The sequence below is a fragment of the Manacus candei genome, unplaced genomic scaffold (genome assembly GCF_025592945.1).
Source record: "Manacus candei isolate 608988 ecotype Guabito, Panama unplaced genomic scaffold, ASM2559294v1 h1tg000010l, whole genome shotgun sequence".
In the NCBI taxonomy this organism is placed as follows: domain Eukaryota; kingdom Metazoa; phylum Chordata; class Aves; order Passeriformes; family Pipridae; genus Manacus; species Manacus candei.
The window spans coordinates 1,250,147-1,269,159 of NW_026138058.1; the positions used below are offsets into that span (position 1 = coordinate 1,250,147).

The 19,013-nt window shown below is 41.7% G+C and overlaps 1 protein-coding gene across 2 annotated transcripts in view; it reads right to left on the reverse strand.

The window, feature by feature from the left end:
- Positions 1-1,264: 1,264 nt before the first annotated feature.
- The window catches only part of PTCH1 (patched 1), a 69,996-nt gene continuing 52,247 nt past the window's right edge, over positions 1,265-19,013 (reverse strand). The window contains exons 17-24 of one of the 2 annotated variants that reach the window (XM_051777320.1): positions 18,619-18,802; positions 16,220-16,500; positions 14,543-14,680; positions 12,409-12,551; positions 9,355-9,454; positions 7,738-7,992; positions 6,145-6,679; positions 1,265-4,464 (exon numbers count right to left, since the gene is read on the reverse strand). In XM_051777320.1, the coding sequence (XP_051633280.1) occupies positions 6,146-6,679; positions 7,738-7,992; positions 9,355-9,454; positions 12,409-12,551; positions 14,543-14,680; positions 16,220-16,500; positions 18,619-18,802 (1,635 nt within the window). In that variant the 3' untranslated portion in view covers positions 1,265-4,464; position 6,145. Of the gene's footprint in view, positions 4,465-6,144; positions 6,680-7,737; positions 7,993-9,354; positions 9,455-9,633; positions 9,651-12,408; positions 12,552-14,542; positions 14,681-16,219; positions 16,501-18,618; positions 18,803-19,013 lie in introns of those variants that run through there. The other variant, XR_007902763.1, reaches the window with a different exon arrangement.

Below are 19,013 nucleotides of genomic sequence, written 5' to 3' on the forward strand. Positions count from 1 at the left end.
GACTGACAGCAAAATGATCAGAAATTTAAACATGACAAATAACGTCATGTAAATAGCTATTTGTTGATGCAAAATGGAGTTTTTAAAGAAAAATCCTATGTTCTGACAGAATTTATGGGTTTATTTATGTGGTTTCTAGCCCTGTGAATGGAGTTGCCCCATGGCTGGGACACCAAAGACAAAAGTCAGTGAGATGAGCGAAGTAAGGCTTCAGTGGGCACTCTTTTCACGGGCTGTAACCCAAAGCCAAATCTGCAACCTGACTCAGCCTGGCTAATCCTAAGGATGTGAAGGAGAGTGTTTTGAGTAGCAAGAAAACAGGTGTAGGAGTTCTGCAGTTCAAGTCCTTTAATTCTCTTTTTCTCTTTTGTGGTTAAACTTCCAGAAAACATAAACTAGAAAATTTTACTTGCCTTTCCTCTGACCATGAAAAGTAGAGACTGAATTATAAGTTATCTCAAGACATGTTTGGGCTATTTATGAGACATTTTGAACACTTATGTAAAAAAATACCTAAGAGTTCTAGCACAGAGTAAAAGCTGGCTAAAAAAGGATGCAGATAAGCTGGCTGGATCTGTGGCATTTTGAGGGATGCTCAGAAGAGTATCTTTGCACAGGACAAATCACAGTGAGGTTTATGATGCAAATGACTTCAGACAAACGTGTCTACTTACAACATCCCCCCTGTGCCTGCAGTAGCCTCTCCTCCTTGCCAGGCAGGGCCTGTGCCCAGCACAGGGACCTGCACACTGCCTTGCAATCACTAGCACACTTCCCAAAACAAGTTTTGTCAAGACCCTCCCTTCTTATGGAGGGCTTTTCAGAGTTTGAAGAACTCCACTTTTTTTTTTTCTTCCACAAAGTGAAAATACCAGACTATTTCTCTAAACCAATTTAGGGAGCAACCACAGAGATGGGAAAAAGACAAAAGAATTTCCTCCCACAGCTAAGCAGAAATAACCTGTACGTAAAGTGCTTTAGCCAAGAGTTTGAAGTCTACACAAACTGTTTCATTCACAGTGAGAATTAAATGTATAATCCAGCCACAATCCCCCAACATATAACAAGGGTAACAGAATCAACAGACAAGGACCAGCAGGTTACAATTTAGACAGGGTATCGGAAACAGCTCCTGCACCAAAATGGGCAAATCTCTCAAACATTCCAAGTTCATGCTCCAAATCAGAACGCTTGCATGTTTGTACCTTCACAGCTGACCAGTGGTATATAGAGAAGCATTCCATAAACAACAAAATCAATAACCAGTAAGTTATATTCTTTTTATTTATGTTAGAATTTCTATCAGTGTTCGAACATTAATATTTAGAGAGTTTGTACAATTTCCATTCGAAGTTTAAAATGAGAACCACACTAGATCACAAATGGTAGCTAAAACACAGTTCTGAATTGTATGAATATTCACACTCTCTTTCTCTTAACACTGTTAAACACTTTCTTTTCTCCAGGGGGTTTACAAGGAAAAGTGTGCACTGTAATCGTATCTCAGCAGTGTTCCAAAACATAATGGTATCATCATTACATATAAACTCTTTAAAAATATACTTCTGTCAAAAGACTTGATGACTACTATGTACACTACAAAAATAAATTTTCATATAAATAAATTATATGGCATAATTTTATCTTTGTAACTGAAATGACACAAACCCACTCCCACCAAAACAGGCAGGTAATGAGACCCAGTTTGAATATTTTTTTCCTTTTAACTCCTTACACTAAAAGCTACGACAAATCCTTAATGTAAATGTTATATACTCTTTCCTATTTAACATTAGTAAGCACTCTATACACATAAAAATTCATTAAACAGTAAAAACATAACTGTAATAGTGTTTCCAATAGAAATAAAATCCCTGCATCTTGTTTGTTATAAACTGGCATGACAAATACTGTAAGAAAAAACATTCCTATGATACAAAAATATAAATATCATCCATGATTAAAAAAAGTTAAAAAAACCCAAAACCCAACAAAACAAATGTTGCCAGCCACTGAGTTCTCTTGCCAATGTGACTATCGAAGGTCTACATTGAGCACGAAGCAGCAGAGAGCTCACCCCTGCAGAGGGCAGGGCAGGGCAGAGACACTGCAGCTGCCCTGGGCCCCCTCCCTCCCGAGGAGGAGGAGGAGGAGGAGCAGGAGGAGGAGGAGGAGGAGGAGGAGGCAGGGCAGCCTGTGGCACAGGAGGCAGGGCAGTGTCAGTGGGAGCCCTGCCAGCCGTGGCACTGGGCAGTTGGAGGCAGCTCCCATTAGTGTCATACAGTTGTGTTACAGGGTTGTATGATCTGAGGTTAGTGTGCTGCTTGTGCTACATCGGGGCCCCTCGTCTTTTTGTCACCAAGAGTTTTCCCGTTGGTTGGACAGTGACCTGGACCAGGAGGCAGCTGTGACATTAACCCCTGGGGTGCACTGAGACAGTAGCTTATGTTCTAGGGGAACGACACCAGGCTCTCGCCACCTGCCCTTCGAGCGTTCACATTGGACATCTGTAAACAAGTGCCTCATATCAAAGTGTTTTCAAGTGAGCAAAAAAAGGCATGGAAATTTGTGCATTCTAATTATCCCCATTCATTATGCTGGCAAGGTCTGCGGGCAAAGACAGACTCCCTGAAGCCACTGAAGAAAAACACTTTCCCATTAAAGAATTGGCCACTGCTGTTCAGGAATACGTAAAGAAAAGCCCCACCACTGCTGGTTTAGAAACTGAATATTGGTTGTGTTTGGCTCTGAATACACAATTGAACATCTACCTGCTCTAAAAAACAGCTTAGAGAAGGGTATAAAAAAAGATGAAAAAAGAAGACAGAGATAAGGAAAATTTGTGTTGCATTATTTTAACTTAAGGTTCTCCGTTCTTAGGGTTTGTTTCCAACCAGAACACAGATTGTAGTGTTTTTCCAGACCCTTCACCTGCAGCAATCCCCTTCTAGTTTAAAAATAATAGTACAAAAAGCTAAATTAGTTTCGCAAAGAGATCCCAGTTTAGCTGTTTTGATTAAAAGTGCCAATGCAGCATGGGAAAACACAAACAACAGAGAAAAGAACAACCCAGGTTTTATATGTCATTACCATCCTGGGCCCACCAGAAAGCCATTTATATTTAAAAAGTGTATATACTTTCTTTTTATCCTTCCATTTGATTTTTATCATTTACTATTAACTCCTTCCTGCCATGAAAATAAGGTGACCAAAGATACTGCTTTCAATGCTGTAACGACACAACTGAGCTGTGGCTCACCATTAAGCAACTCATCATCCACAGCTTCTAATGCCACTCATGGTTAACAGTATCAAAATAAGGCAGATGCTAATTGTATTTCTATAACCACCAGCACCTCTCAATATCCAGCACCTTTGGAAGTGAAAAAATAATGGTTATAGTGTTTGCACTCACCTGGCACCTTTTGCAAGAAAAAAACCCCCAAAAAACCCAAAGCACTACAGGAACAGTAATTAAGCCTCACAACATTCCTGGGAGGTAGGTAAGTGTAATTATAACCATTTTACAGGATGAGAAACTGAGGCATGGGGGAGTTAAGTGACTTGACCAAAGTCATGTGAACCAAGTCGTCGGGGTCTTGGAACTGAAACACAACCCCAAACCTCACCTCCCTGTCTTCTCTTTTATTTTAGCTGGGCCTTTGATGATGGCAGTCTACGGTGTGTATGCTGGTAAACACCAACTCTGTTTTTACTAGTGCCTGCTAACAGGGAAAGCTGGACTTACATCAGCATCAGTGGGTTTATAAGCCCACCAGGTGTTAACATACAGTAAAAGAGAAACTACAGTACACCAGGAACATACACAGAGATGCATATTTCCAGATGCACACAGGAATACATACAGCAAAACAAACCCTGCACATATCTAAAATTATTTAAGCCTCCCAGATTAACTTGCTTTTCTTCGTATCTGCTTATTTTAAAAATTACCACGCATAGCGTGTGTGAAAGTTAACAGTCATTTCATACTACCACAGGGTCGTGATACGCAAATTTAAAATATTTTAAACAGACATGTACCTTTCAAAAAATCCTATCACATAAGCAATATTTGCATAGAATTATACAAGTAAATTATAAAATATTTAAGCAGCAGCAACTTATGCTGAAATTTAGAACTAGATTAAGCTTAATTGTGGCACAGAAATCAATGTACAAAAAGTACAAAGCGCACACAATATTGTCCCCATTCTATTGCCCAGAGGCAAATTACTCCAGATTATACTACTTTACATTGTTCTTTTGTATATTACATATGTGTACATCTTTTAAATACTTAAAAGAAATATATAACAAAATAATACAATAGGTTACAGTAACAGTGAACTGTTGTCCTGATGCAGCATGTCCTTTTCTACAACTTCAAGCAGTTCTTCTCTTCAAGCAGTTCTGGAAATACAGTTTTCCATCTTTGGCCTCTTCTTTGCTTCAGTTATTACCCTGTATAAATACAGAAGAAAAAAAACCAAACATCCATTAAAGCTCAAGAAAAACAAACAAATCAAGCTAATCCAACTCATTTCATGTTTCCTGAGGTTACAGTCAGCAGCCAGGAAACGCTGGCTCTGCTTTCATCTCAGTCATTAATTTCCTGGTAAAGAAATACTGACGCCAATTAAAAAAATGCAGATGCCTTAATTTTGAGTTCCCACTTTCAGATACCTGTGACAAATTCAGTCAAAACCAATGAATGTTTGAAGGACAGAGACACTGCATTGAACACTGCACACATTTAAGAATCTCACATTACCAACCATGCACTTCAGCTCCAAACAGATGAGCCCAAGTACTTCCTTATTCTGTGGATACTATTACTTGTCAGATTTCTAGACCGGAAGGCCAGAGGCATTCACATCTATTTGCACTTTGGGATGTTTGGAGAGATGTTTTATAAATCAGAAAGTGATTCTATGAGTTATCATAAAAATTTCCACCAAAACTCTGTATGTGTGAGCGTGCATGTGTCCTACAGCCAAAATAAAATTACTTCCTCTGCTCAAACTAGTGTCTGTCACTGAAAAGCTCAGACAAGCAAAGAGAAAAAACAGGGATCTACAACTAAGTAACTGTTTAACACTCTCTTTTTCCCCCTCCAAGAAAAAAACCAGTGTAAAAATAGTGAGAAACAGTTTTTCAGGTAAAAGATCCAAAAAGCTTTCAGAGTAAAAACCCGGTGGGCTTCCCAGCTTCAAAGTACTCCCTAGAAAAATAACAAAAAACTAAGAAAAATGAAAAGAAAAAGAAAATCTTTATATTCCCCAAACATCCTCTAAAACATCCTGCCTGTTATAAACAGAACCATTTCCTGGGACCTTCTCTTGCCAGCCTAAAGACAGACAATGATTTAGGCAGCAAGTCTCCCCAGCTGTATCTGTGGTTTCACAGAACACGTCAATACCCTGCCAGGTCAGCTCTGCCCCATCCAACCTGTGGCAGCCCCTGCAGCTGCCCCTGCCAGGCAGAGGTTGGCCCACGACACCTCCAGGGTGGGAGTTCATGGGGTGGGTCTCTCAGGGCCCCTCAAAGAGCAGGGGACACCCCACTGTGCAGCAGCACAGTAGGCATGGTAGGACTTCCCACTTTTCATCAGCTCATCTTCCAGAGGGATTCAGTCCTCATTATGGACTTCAAATTCTTCCACAGACTACTTTATTCAAGACGGAACAACTCTTGAAGGAGCTGACAATTTACACTCTCCTAGGCAATGTCATTCTGCACACTGTGCTAGAGCATGCCTGAGTCAGGGGTCAGAAGACAGGACCTATCAGTGGTAAATGCAATCACAGAGCTCTGAAAAAGTTACACAGCAACTCTGCTTCATTTTCCTCATCTGGTAAACTGGGACTGCATGATGTACTTATCCACTTTCCAAGGCTCTTGGAAGCAGTTCAGTCTAGACCCACAATAACTTCTCAGCGTTGGAGAGCACTACATCATCCAACTTCATGTCTAGTGCAAAATGTACTCTATTCACGGTTTAGGATGATCAGTGACCTGTAAGTAGCGCTATCTAAAGGAAAGATACCTCTGACAAATTTTATTTTTCCTCTTTTTTTCTTTCTTTCTCTCATACTATTGCCTGACACAGGCAAAGCCTGTAGTTACACGTGCTGGACCTACCTTACTGTGAGCTGTTGCCAGGTACCCTTTCCTCACATTCAACATCTTGCAGTTCTATAACTTCCACTTTAGAGTTTCTTCTTTCACACCACACGTTAAAAGGCACGTGGGGGTCCTCGAATGGCCCATGGTCAGGCTCCTGGTGCCCCTCGTGGGAGGGGCAGCTCCCTGCCCGGGCGCCGTGGCCGTGCCGGGCAGGGTGGACAGCGACGGTCACAGAAGCCGAGGCGGTCACAGTAGTGATGGGCTGGCAGTAGGACGGTCCCGGTCCCGCCGTGCCCGCGGCCCCGCACGCTGGGCTCCTCACGGGGTGGGAACGAGCCCTGTGGCCCGAGCGGTCCCTGCTGCTGGGTCCTGAATGCCCCTCAGTAGAAATCTCAAAGGCGTCCCTGCGAGGGCGGTACGGGGGCGGCTGCGGCCCCTCCCTGCCGTCCCGTTTGGGGTGTCTGCCCTGACCCCACACCTGCTGCGTGCCGGGCTCTGCACTCGACTGCAGCCCGGGGCTTGGCTGATGCCTTGCTTCTGGCTGAACCACCTGGAAGAGAGAGAGATGCACAGTCATGTCTCTAACAAACCTAAGCAAACTATGCTTGCTTATATTTTACACTGAGAATAAATATAATAATGCTCTAGCTCTACAAAGGTAATGTTGTGGAATCTGCTAATTGATTTTTCCGTGTTTTTTGTCTGAAGTTATTAAAACCTAGAAAGCATGTCTTCAGGAGAACACAGGATGACAGCTGAACACATTATTGTAAGCTTCCTACATACTGGTCCACCTTTTCAAAGAGACGGATGACAAGCACTTGATCTTAACTTGTTCAACAAGCAGAATTGCTGGCATTTGGAAAAGGGTCTATTCCATGCAAGGAACATACGCAGGATGTTATCAGGGTAGTTCACATAGACTGTAGGAATCTGTTTTCTGATTTCCATAAAAAGCGTGAAGCGCAGCAGCCACATCTCTCAATAAGCCGTGACCAACTTCAAATGTGGCTGTGCTTGTACCTATTTCTAGGCCTCTCCTGAACAAAACCAGATCCATATTGCAGCTCAGCATGCAACACCAGCAGGGGTAGGAGACAGAGGTTTTTCGCTTTCCTTTGAAATCGCAATTATGCCAACCCAGCAGCGAGATGCAACAAGGCCCATGATTTGGTACAACACTTAAACTGCTTTCTTCTGGCTCTGGCAATCTTTCTCCCCAAAATGTGCTGTCACAGAGAGGTATATGAGGTAGTGATCCACAAGAGCTGTGTGAAAGAGGTTGAGATCTTGTAATCTCTCCCTGAAAAGTCATCAAACAGACGGAGAGCTCTCTCTTGTGGCTGGTGTCAGCACAATGTAACAGCAGTTATACATGCCGAAGACCTCTGCTTTCATACCACCACTTTACCCCCAACTTGATTCCAAAGGAGAGGACGAGGAAAGCCTTCACTACTTGTTTACAGGTTTTGGCACAAAGTCACAAAGCACAATCAGCCAGAAATATGAAAGAGTTTTGCATGAAAACAGATTTAAATAAATCTTAAAAACCCCCAAAACAACAAAACTCTTCTTGTCCTCCTGCTGGTCCCTATGAAAGCTACTCACAGTGGATCTTGCAAAGGGAGGGTTCTCAGTGGCCTCCACTCTGACCTGGTGCCCTGGTGCCCCGGGGCCGTGCGTGCCCTGGTACTGCTGCAGCTCCTCGCTGATGCCCGACACCGTGGTTTGAGAGCTGTACTCGGAGTCAGAGGAATCCGAGGCATGGTTTGTGTGCCCAGGTGGCAGAGCAAACCTCACCACACTGGGGGGTGGCTCAGGAGATGGTGTGGGCAATCTGTTCTGTCCATTGGCTGGAGAAACCTGAAGACGGTAACACATTCAGTAATATTCAGCTAGCATTACCCTTCTAATCATTACTGCTTGACACAAATGTTCTCCTGCCAAATACACTCTCCATGCCACAACAACCTAAGCAGCAGTTTCCTGGGGAATGTTTATACTGAACTGAAAAAAATCACTGAAGGAAAGAAAGGCATGGCCTCCATCCGTGGATATTCATGTAAACAGGATTACACAGACTCTTCTGGGTATCGCTGTCTCAGGAAGTGCACGTGTGTGTGTGTGTGTGTGTGTGCACTTGCACTTAATAAACGTAAAAATCCCTCTCCCTTCAGCAAGCACTAACAGTGATTTCAGAAAATCACCTCAAATGCACAGGTATAGCATGGTTCACTGCCTATCTGTAAAGAGAGATGGACACATGTATCATAGCAATATATATGGTAATAACACACACATATACATTGCTCGAGTATGGGATAGGTCATGTGTACAGCTGGGAATTAAGAGAACACACATTGTTGTCAAAATTGTTTTACCATTACTAAAAAAACCCAAACCCTTCTCAAATATACCTGTGACACACAGACATGTGAAACCCAGCACACTGATTTCATTGACACGTGACAAAGATATCCCTGTGTAACACAGCGATTGTATTAACTACAGGGTAGGTAATGAATGATCAACAACCAAATATACACTTGCTATCTCTGAATCCTGGTATCTGGACTTGGGCTTTGTACTGTAAAGTCACCAACACCTAAGTGAAGCCTTCCACCCATCAAGAACGCCACGTGAGGCAGGAGGATGCAGCAGGGAGTAGGGACTGGACAGCAGGGACCTTCTGGCAGACCAGTCATGGTTACCAAGGTGTGGTCTGTGGACCACCACTGGGTATGTTGGTCCACACAGGCCTTCCTGGTGGTCTACTCAATTAAACATTTTGAGGAATGCAACAGAGGCAACGAGGTAAGAAAGAAGAAGCTACACGTATAAAACAAACTGTCTTTTGCAAAGTATTGGGGGAAATCCTTATTTTACAAACTTGTTTGCGTATCACGTTATGCTTTTAAAAGCATAAATAATACTAGACTTGTATCAGGTTTGCTGATTGTGGCCTCTAAAAGAAGACTTATTAAAAAAAAGTTTGAAAAATAGAATAATATCAACTATGTAACAAACAGCACTTTTAATAAAAATAAAAATAAAAAACCAAAACAACAAAACCAACCAACCAACTAAACACCCCCCCAAGACCCCCTACATCAAGAAACTAAATCCAAGAGAATTAAGAAAAGTTTCTAAAAAAGGGGAGTGATCAGGAGAGATAGGGCTGCAGACACAGTATTATTTCTTCTGTTCCCCATTAATTTTACTGACCTCAGGGTATGGTCCAAAGAATGAAAGAAGAACAGGAAGCAGCACCAATCCATTGAGAACTCCCAGAATGGTTAAGATTGCCAAAACAGCAAAGAAATACCTGTAGTACAGTTCAAGGGTTTGGGGGAGAGAATAGCCACAAGTACTGTTAGAAATACGGGATTACAAATTATTCCTACACATGTTAAACTAATATATATACTAAATTTAATCCAATATATTACTCACATTGCAGTAAATAATTATATCTCTGTGTGAAAAGTGATATAGGGTTTTTACCTTTTGAATTAGAGAAGCTACATTCCGCAAAGTGTTAGTTGAGAAAGGAAAGAAAAAAATTATGTTTGTTAATTTCCCAAAATCTAGAAGCATGTAATGTTACTTATGAATGTGTTACACAAACACAAAAATATGGAATGTGCAGGGAATAGCTGAATGGATTGAAAGCACAAATACAATGAAAAGGGGCCCCCATTAGTGAAAACCCAGCAGAAGCAAACAAATGAAGTGAAGGGTGTAGAATTTAAACAATTTAGTCTAGAAGGAAAAGAAGCTCTCTTCTCCCAGCAGTTAATCCACTGTGAAATGCTTCTGCAACTTACAGCAGAATGTCTAATTAAATCTACAGTATATCAGGTAAGGGTTTTCCTCGCCGTTCATTAATCACAACTTAACGCCTCGAATTCTGTGAGTTCCAGTTTTACCAAATAGCTTGAATTGCAACCCTTTTACAACACAGGAACCCGCTTTCTGCAAAGAAAATGCCCATTCTATAGTAAGCTTCAGCATTGTACTGAGTAAGAGTGCTCCACAATGGCAGAGCTGCATTGCAGGCTAATCTTTTGTTGAACAATTTAGCATCTCTGAATACTCTTGTTTTGCGTCAGCCAATTCAAACATAAAGGCTGAAATACTATGGAAGAAGAGAAAAGTGCACAAGCAGTTGTCCTTTCCCACCACTGAGGGCTAAGGTCTGGGATCCTTCATGAATACCAAGGTAAACCTGTCAGTGAAAGGAAAGCCTTGCTAGTTGGTATTCGGCACAGCTGGGGCTCAGACTAAACTTAAGGCTGCGTTGTAACTAATGATTTCAAAGGCTCACTCTTGGTAAATTCCTGGAGGAGAAGGCAAAGGAGAAGAACAGAGGGCAAGTTTGCTACTAATGGGTCTACTGATTACATTGTCTAGCTGGCAACAAACTTTACTGCCTCCCTATTTCCACATCTGATCAAATATATCAGACTCCTGTAAAACTATAAATATCCTGCTATTGTAAACATCTGGGAATTTCTGATCTGCATTAGCAAAAATCAGCAAGCCAATCTATTCTACTAACATAAACCACCAGAACTTTACACTGGGACACAGATCAGCTACAGACATTAAAAACATTTGCATCTCATCCATCTAGTGTTAGAATAAACAGGACGATTATAGCCTTGACCACTTGGTGTATACAATGTCTGTTAATTTACTTAATCTTCCAACATTTCTGGACTAATCTATTGCTTTCCGGAAGTTTGGGATCTTCTTTGCCCACTATAACAATGCTCAGACTCCCCAGAGTTTATTTTATTTTATTTTTTAAGCAAGGCAAACTGAAGTCAGATTGTGCTATAAAATGAGAAACCGATGGCCAAAAAAAGTAAAATAACGTAAGTTGAAAAGTTGAAAGGGTCATTTTATAAACTGAGAGAACATGCAATCCAAATTTGGTGCGAAGGGCCCCTACAATCTTCCTTTTGCTATGACAGAAAAATACGCTTGCCAAAATCTTGTCTGTTAAGAAGGGAAGTAGCTCACCAAATGCCCCTTTAAGTTCAGGTCAAATCTATCAGTAACCTGTATGTCAAAATGTTCCAGCCCTTACAAGATCAGGTCCTAAAAGAATAATTCTACTTCTTCACTATCAATAAAATAAAGTAAAAATTACTGACTTGGGAAAAAAAAACCACCTCTTTCAGGACATGCAGTATCTGTATAGTAATAATCCTCATGTAGGTTTCATGAGACCAAACTGCAATCTGCCTGCTTTCTTCAAATCTCATTCACACATAAACAAAAAGCTTGATGAGATTTAGCAGTCATTCTCTCAGTTCCTGCCCCTGACATTTTGTTGTTCTTGTTGTCAAATGGATGTCAGCTAAGTCTAGTCATCCAGCCAGCTTACGTCCACATAAGCAGCTAAGCCATCTTTTAGAGCATTTTTATTTGGCCCAGTTTTACCTCGGTTCCATTTTAGGGCTTGGATTATTTTTTTGTGTGTGTGCGCTGTAGTTTACCACAAAAGAGCCTTGTGTTACCTCTAAGATTAGCCATTTTGCAGAGCTCCCCAGGTTGTTTGGAATAGAATAGGATCTGTTTCATTGCACTTCTCATATTCCCCTCAAAGAAAAACTTGCTTTCCTCTCTATTTGACAAATTCACATTCTTAATTAAATTCACAAGAAACAGTCCGCTTGTAGTTCTAAACAGAAGGGTCTTCAGGCTCAGTATGAAGTTCTGTGTTCATATTTCACAGAACTTATTGGGCCCCAGCTCCCAAACAGGGTCTTTTCGCCCCCCCCCCCTCTCTTTTCCTCATTATGTTTACCTTGCATAATGACAGAAGGGGAAGGCCCTGAGAGAGTCACTTGCAGTGCAGTTGAATGTTTGTAGGTACACATGTCCTTTGCACACAAATTCCTGGGCATACAAGAAGTCTGGAGGACCTCCATGTTAAAGGTCAGACCCACTAATATGGGACAATATCAGATGCTTTGAACTAACTCAACCCAGAATTAGCAAACTTTTGAAAGAGGGACACTTTTGCATTCTTTCATGCTGAGTGTCAGATTTTCCTGGAACAGATTTTAACGCCAGCAATGGAAACACTACCATGTCTAGCACGTAACAAGGAGTTAATAAAACAGAGGTAAAGCAGGACCATGATGTAAGCATGCTTGACACACCATGCATAGTAATAAAATGACAGATTTGCTGAAATGACTTAAAAATTAAAAGCATACTTATTTTTATTTTAAAAGTAAGTCGACACACACACAGATGCTTTACCTGACAATGAAATCAAACTCTGACCCTGCAAGCATTAACACCCCAAGCAGAGTGGACACAGCCCCGTCCAGCACTGGTGCAAACATGTGTTCCAAGGCCAGGACAGCCCTGTGGTTCCTGTCTCCCATGGCAGTTAAAAATGCCTGCAAAACAAAGGAGTCCATTTCCTTAGACAGACACGTACAGCCTTCCAGAAAGCCTCTCTCACGGCATGCACAGTTTTGCATCAGTTAATTACTCTGCGCTACAGTTTATCACAGTTATCTCCGTGGCTGGCTGACCCCTGCAGGGAGGCCTTGTCCTGCAGTCACACACAGCTGCTGCTTCAGCCACACGACCAGAGAAGCATCACGGCACAGTCAGACCAGACCACGGCAATGCTTTTGGAAGCAATGCCTGCCTGCACCAGTACCCTTCTGCCTCCAACTCTGCTCACTTCCACCTGCCAAGAATTCATGTCATGTGAAAGCACTTCAGGTGTCACGACTGCAGGGTTGCTCCTCTCATCTCGTGGGGCCACAACTTTCCACAGGTTCCACAACTTTTTTAAACACTTCTACTTCACTCAAAATGAACGCTTTTGCAACTTCTACTACTTCAAAGTTGGCAGGTCCATACACACAAAATTGCCTCAGGAATAGTGCTGCACATGGTAGCTCCTGAGCAACAGTCTGACTAGTGAAGTGCCTTTATCCTTCCATCCTCTTAGTGAACAAGCTGCATCAAGAACGCTCAAATAATGTTGTTTGTTACGTATTTGTCTACTCCGTGTATGATGCAATGGTTCAAGAAAACAAGAACCTGGCTGATCTTCTTCCTGTGATTTGTAAGGGCTCTCTTTGGCAAATTCTCTACTGCCCATTAAGACATGAGCTGAAGCAGCTATCTTCCTCTGAGTCCTGGAATTGAATTCTCTCTTCTCTAGAATTTGCAGAATTAAAAAAAACAAGGCCACAATTCACAAGCCATAGGAGAGAACTGACCCACAAGTGGGTTGTGAATAATTTTTAAACTCAAATTCTGTATCAACAGTTCCAGAATTGCCTATTTTGTTTATGCAACACGGATTTGACTGTTTATATGTTTCCAAGTTTTTGACTCCAGTTTCAATGTGAGAAAAGCACCATTTTTAGTTTGCTTGGCATTTTAGCTTCAGCCACAGGTGACCTGTAAAGTCCTATAAATTAAATTAGTTTCATTTCATTAGTTTATGGCAATAAACTTCCCACTTAGAAACAACTGTTTTGTCCTTTTTTTAGTCCAGTTTTCCTGTTTTAAATCTTCAATGCTAAGAAACTGTCATTTTTCCCTTCCTCTTCAACACCATGATTTTTGACATGTCTTGTACTATTCCAAGTCCTAGCAAACTCATTTACCTCCAACAGCCTAACCATCCATGGCAGCAGGTGAAAAAAAGTTGTCATTACTTCATGGATCCAATTCCTCCTCTTTAACTTAACATTATTTTCCCTATGATTTTTCTTTAAATTATTTTTTTCATCCTGCTATTTTGTGTGCTCTAACTCTGCACATCATCTACACCAGTAGACAAACAGTAGAAAACTCTTTTCCTACAGACTGCATGTTTGTGCCCACTATTAATAGCTGATGACTTCTAAAAAGAAGGTGCGGGTTTTACAGCTGGAAAATTAATCCAAATATGTTCACATTCTAGTGGTCTAGAAATATCAAATGACACTGTATCCGATTTTGAAAATCTCCTTTAAAGGCTTCTCTTTCACAAGATACAGAATCTACATGCAAAAGAGGACAAAAAGCTACATAGCACTGAGGCAATAACAGTAAGGCTGCAGACAAGGATCATGAGAGTCTGGACTGAAGTAAGGTGATTTAAGATCTCTGTTTTGTCTGTATAATTGCCTCAATCAGACAGGTGGGTATCACAGGTAATGTATCCTCTCTTATTTCCTGGGAGACTGACTCTGTAGTTAGGAATTACTCATCAAGATCAATTCTGTTCCATCAAGACAAACAGAAGGGCGCACAAAACTGTGACCATATTCCTTCTGAGAATCATGCCACTGACAGGAGACCAAGTAAGGATTTGTGACCCAAATATTGCCACCATTTTATCTTAATACGTTTTTTTAAAATGTTTCTTAACTTTACATACCAAAGCAACGTGAACAGTGAATTCCACGCCAATACCAACAGAAGCAATCAGGATAACCACAGGCACTGCACTCAGCTTTATTCCAATTAGACCCATCATGCCAAACAGCTCCACAGTCATCAGAGCCAGCACCACCACCTAGATGATTTCAAGCATCTGTTAGCAACTTCTTATACTCCAGGCAAAGGAAAAGAAAGATATTTCAAAACATGGTGACTGTAAGACATATTCCCCAAAGCCATCCTGTATTCCCAAAGATAAGCTGCTTTTGCTTGTTTCGTTTTGCTCAATGCCAATACACTGCTGAAGAGCCAGTCTAAATTACACTCCTAAGAACTACTTAACTGATCAAGCCTCAGTTTTATAATGGTTACAATCTATCAGTGATCTGAAGTACCATTTCTTCCTCCTTATCATGGAAACCCCTCAAAAACATACATTTTCTCTTTTTCATCTGTCTCTCAGACAATCCTTCCAGAAAAAGTAACTTTGAACTACCTGTATTTGAACTCTTTTTTGTGTAACTGCAAATTTAAGTGAGGATGACTTTTCAGTAGGTTTTAAAGCCCAGAAAAAAGTGAATGCCACAATAAGCTGACGAGACCCAGGTTACAGAGGGGCTCTGAGCTCTTAAGATATTTGGGGGGACTGACACGGACAAAGTGGACAGTCAAATCTAAAGGAAAGCTTTTATTTTTCTTTCATCTACCTTGTAAAATAAAAAATTGAGGAAAAGGGAAGGGAGGAAATCTGGAGAATCAACTTTAAAAGTTGCTAAAGCCAAGCAGGAAAAAAAAGATAGACATACTTATAAAAGCAATGGTGGACTCTGAAAATAAATGCCTTTTCCAAGGGTAAAAAGTATGCACTACAATAAATGATTTTATAAGTTAATGAATCAAGCATAATAACATAAATTGCTTGATTAAGTGCTATAAAAAATATTCTAGACTAAACATTTACCTTTTAACATACCTGTCATATAAATGTACATTACAAAAACTAGTAACTGTTTTATGCTTTTCTACTTCTGGCGTTTTATAAACCATATGATAGTTTATGGAATTTAAACATAGGAACATCATCATTCAATTTAACTTAAATGTTTACTGAGAGGCTTATGGTGCCTTGCAGAAAGCATAGGGGAGTATTCTCTTCACTTTATAGTTTTATGCTCCTTCTCCTGTGATAGCTCAGTTACACTCTTTCCACAGCACTGTACAACAGAACCATTGCAGTGCTTTCCAGAAAGACTGCATTCAGAAATCAGGGAGGGAATTTACAGGCAACTTAGTCACAAGCAGCTGCCTTGAAAAATAACTATGTCCGACAAAAGGGGAGAGGGAATACAGAATTAGAAATTACTTTAATGAAGTTCCTAATTTTCCTCTGTGTCTTTATTTCTCATGTTAGCGTGCACGTGGGCGAGGGTAAAAGTTTATGTACCTTTCTAAGAAACCTTTTAAGTTGCAAAAAAGGTGTCCAGAAGATTAAGGTTATTAAGGTTTATACCTTTAGTATGAACCCTACACCCCCTCAAGTTGAATAAATATATAATGAATGATGCAATACACATACTCCACCAGAAGCCCAGACATAAACAAAACCTTCCCGGCTACAGCAAGAGCTATGCTGAAAGGAATTTGACTTCAACAAAGACCCTTATAATAAACTTACAATGATCCCAGCTGTCCAGGGGTTCAGGAGGAAGAGGGCACACACCAGAAACGTGCAAGCCAAAACCACGCTAATGGATAAGAGGAGCCAGTGGCGAAGGCCAATGTACTGCTCCCAGAAGAGGAACGGGTACCCGTTGGGGTAGCTGGAGATGCCCAGGCTGGTGTAGTTACTGCAGATGGCTCTCACTTTCTCAATAGCCTCCACAAAGTCAGAAGTTTCACGCAATCCATTGAGGTAGAAAGGGAACTGAGCGTACTCAATGGGCTCAGCTGCTGGAACTGGAGAAGTGACAGCAGTGTTAAAATGTGCATTTGGGGAGAAGATATACAGAGAGAGTGGTTAACACTTTATTCTCCACAGCAAGATGATTAAAGGTGGTAAATTTAAATGTTACTTCTTTGGAATGAGTGGCATTTTTAAAACTCCCCAAAACATTGAAACCAGAAGCAGTACATGAGGTTACCACATTTTATTATGCAGTACAATGGGATGAATACAGCCTGCATCAAATCCCCAGACTATTATATATAATTTAACAGATATCTTTCAATACATGTATTTAATCCTCATTAGTGTTACAGTGGTTTTTACTGAATACCTGGCCAAAAATCTCTCTCTGCAATATCAAGTAGACCATTTAAACATTTTATCCAAATGCTCCTCTTTTATGCCAGTGCTGTTGCTTCGAAATCAAAGGTCATTTCCCTGAGATTAACTGAGGTCTACTGACACAAAACTAGAGAAAAATTAGGCTTGATCAGGTTGATTTTAAGATTTCCACTGAATATTTTCAAAGTCAGATTAGGAAATCTGTGTTCTGTTACTGATGGAAATTACTGGGGGAAAAAACTAATACTGAAGTAATGCTTTACTGAGGAAAAACATACCTTTTCATCCTTTAATAATTTGACACACCAACACTCTCCATACTTTTTTTGAGCATAATGCCAAGTGTACTCTGTGACAAATAAAAAACCCCTTCTACAACAAGCATTTGGTTACTGTCGCTGTGTGTTCCAGACCCTGCAGGGTCATTCAGCTGACTTGCTTAACATGATTTGCCCTATTATAATCTCAACTATAAATTTTCATTAAGACAGGACTTGGCTGACTGCCACAAAGCTCTAGGGTTTGGATACATGGAAGCATGGTTGGCTGGTTATCCAAGAGCACCAGTTGTCCCCCCTCTGCACCCTCTCCCTTTCCCCACTGGTGTCCAACCAGCAATCCTCCCAGCAAACTGAAAGCTGAAGCAAAGCAATGAGAACTGGTACTAGTGCTCAGGAAATTAGTGAATGACATGAAGTGGGACTTCTCCCCTAATTTAGTAGCTCTTGAACTGTATCAGTGCTGGTAGCTCAGCATGTGAGTCACCTTGATAAAAACTTCTTAGGTATTAAGGATTGAAGGTAAACATGATAGAACCTCAGTGATGAAATTTCAGAATTACTTAGGCAGGAGTTTCATGCAAACTCCAAGCCTCTCTCACAGACAGAACTATCAGCTGACACTAAAAAAAACAATGTTCACTATAAAATTTTAGAGCATTTTTGCAACATGTTAAAACCCTGCTGTGGTGCCAGAGCTGCAATGGTGCTTGGATCCCCTAAGACTACAGAGTAACACCACAGAATCATAGAATCAGCTGGGTTGGAAGGGACCTCCAGGATCAAGTCCAACCCTTGATCCAACCCCACTGTGGTTCCCAGCCCATGGCACTGATGCCACATCCAGTCTCATCTTAAACACCTCCAGGGACGGAGAATCCACCACTTCCCTGGGCAGCCCATTCCAATGGCTGAGCACCCTCTCTGGAAAGAAATTCTTCCTGATATCCAACCTAACCCTCCCCTGGCACAGCTGCAGACCCAGCCCTCTTGTCTTGCTGATGGTTGTCTGGGAAAAGAGACCAACCCCCCCTGGCTCCCCCCTCCTGTCAGGGAGTTGCAGAGAGTGAGGAGGTCTCCCCTGAGCCTCCTCTTCTCCAGGCTGAGCCCCCCCAGCTCCCTCAGCCTCTCCTCACAGCACTTGTGCTCCAGTCCCTTCCCCAGCCTCGTTGCTCTCCTCTGGACCTGCTCCAGCCCCTCCATGTCCTTCCTGAGCTGAGGGCCCAGAACTGGACACAGCACTCCAGGGGTGGCCTCACCAGTGCTGAGTCCAGGGCAAGAATCACTTCCTTGGACCTGTTGGCCACCCTGTTCCTGATCCAGGCCAGGATCCATTGGCCTTCTTGTCCCCCTGGGCACACTCTGGCTCCTGTTCAGCTTCCTTCCATGTGCTGTCCTGCTTATTCTGAGCCCTGTGCAGCACCAGCCAGCTGCAGGGTCACTGGTGGCTGAAGGAGCAGTGGGGACACTCACAGAAGTTGTCAGACACAAAGATGAAGGGGTACTCACTCCTCAGCCGTGTCTCTGGCATGTAGTCTGCCTTGTCATGGACCCACTCCGGGCAGTGGGGGCGGATGTTGGCCTGGGAGGCAGCATAGGCCACGGGGTCATTGCTGACCCAGGCTGTCAGGTAGATGTAGAAAGCATTTGGGTTAATGATTCCATCTGCATCCACCAGACGCTGTTTAGTCAACTGCGAAATGGAAAAAAAAAGTTGGAAGCCTTTCAGAATGAGTTTTGCTTTTGGGGGTTTTGCCATAATGCTTTCAACAAACGGCCTGAGGATGCAACACATATAGGATGCAAGAGAACACAAATCTTCACTTGAAGTGACTTATCAGTAAACTACTGTTTAACAATAAAAACAAAATCTCAAAAAATCCAGTAACAGTGGCTAATTTATA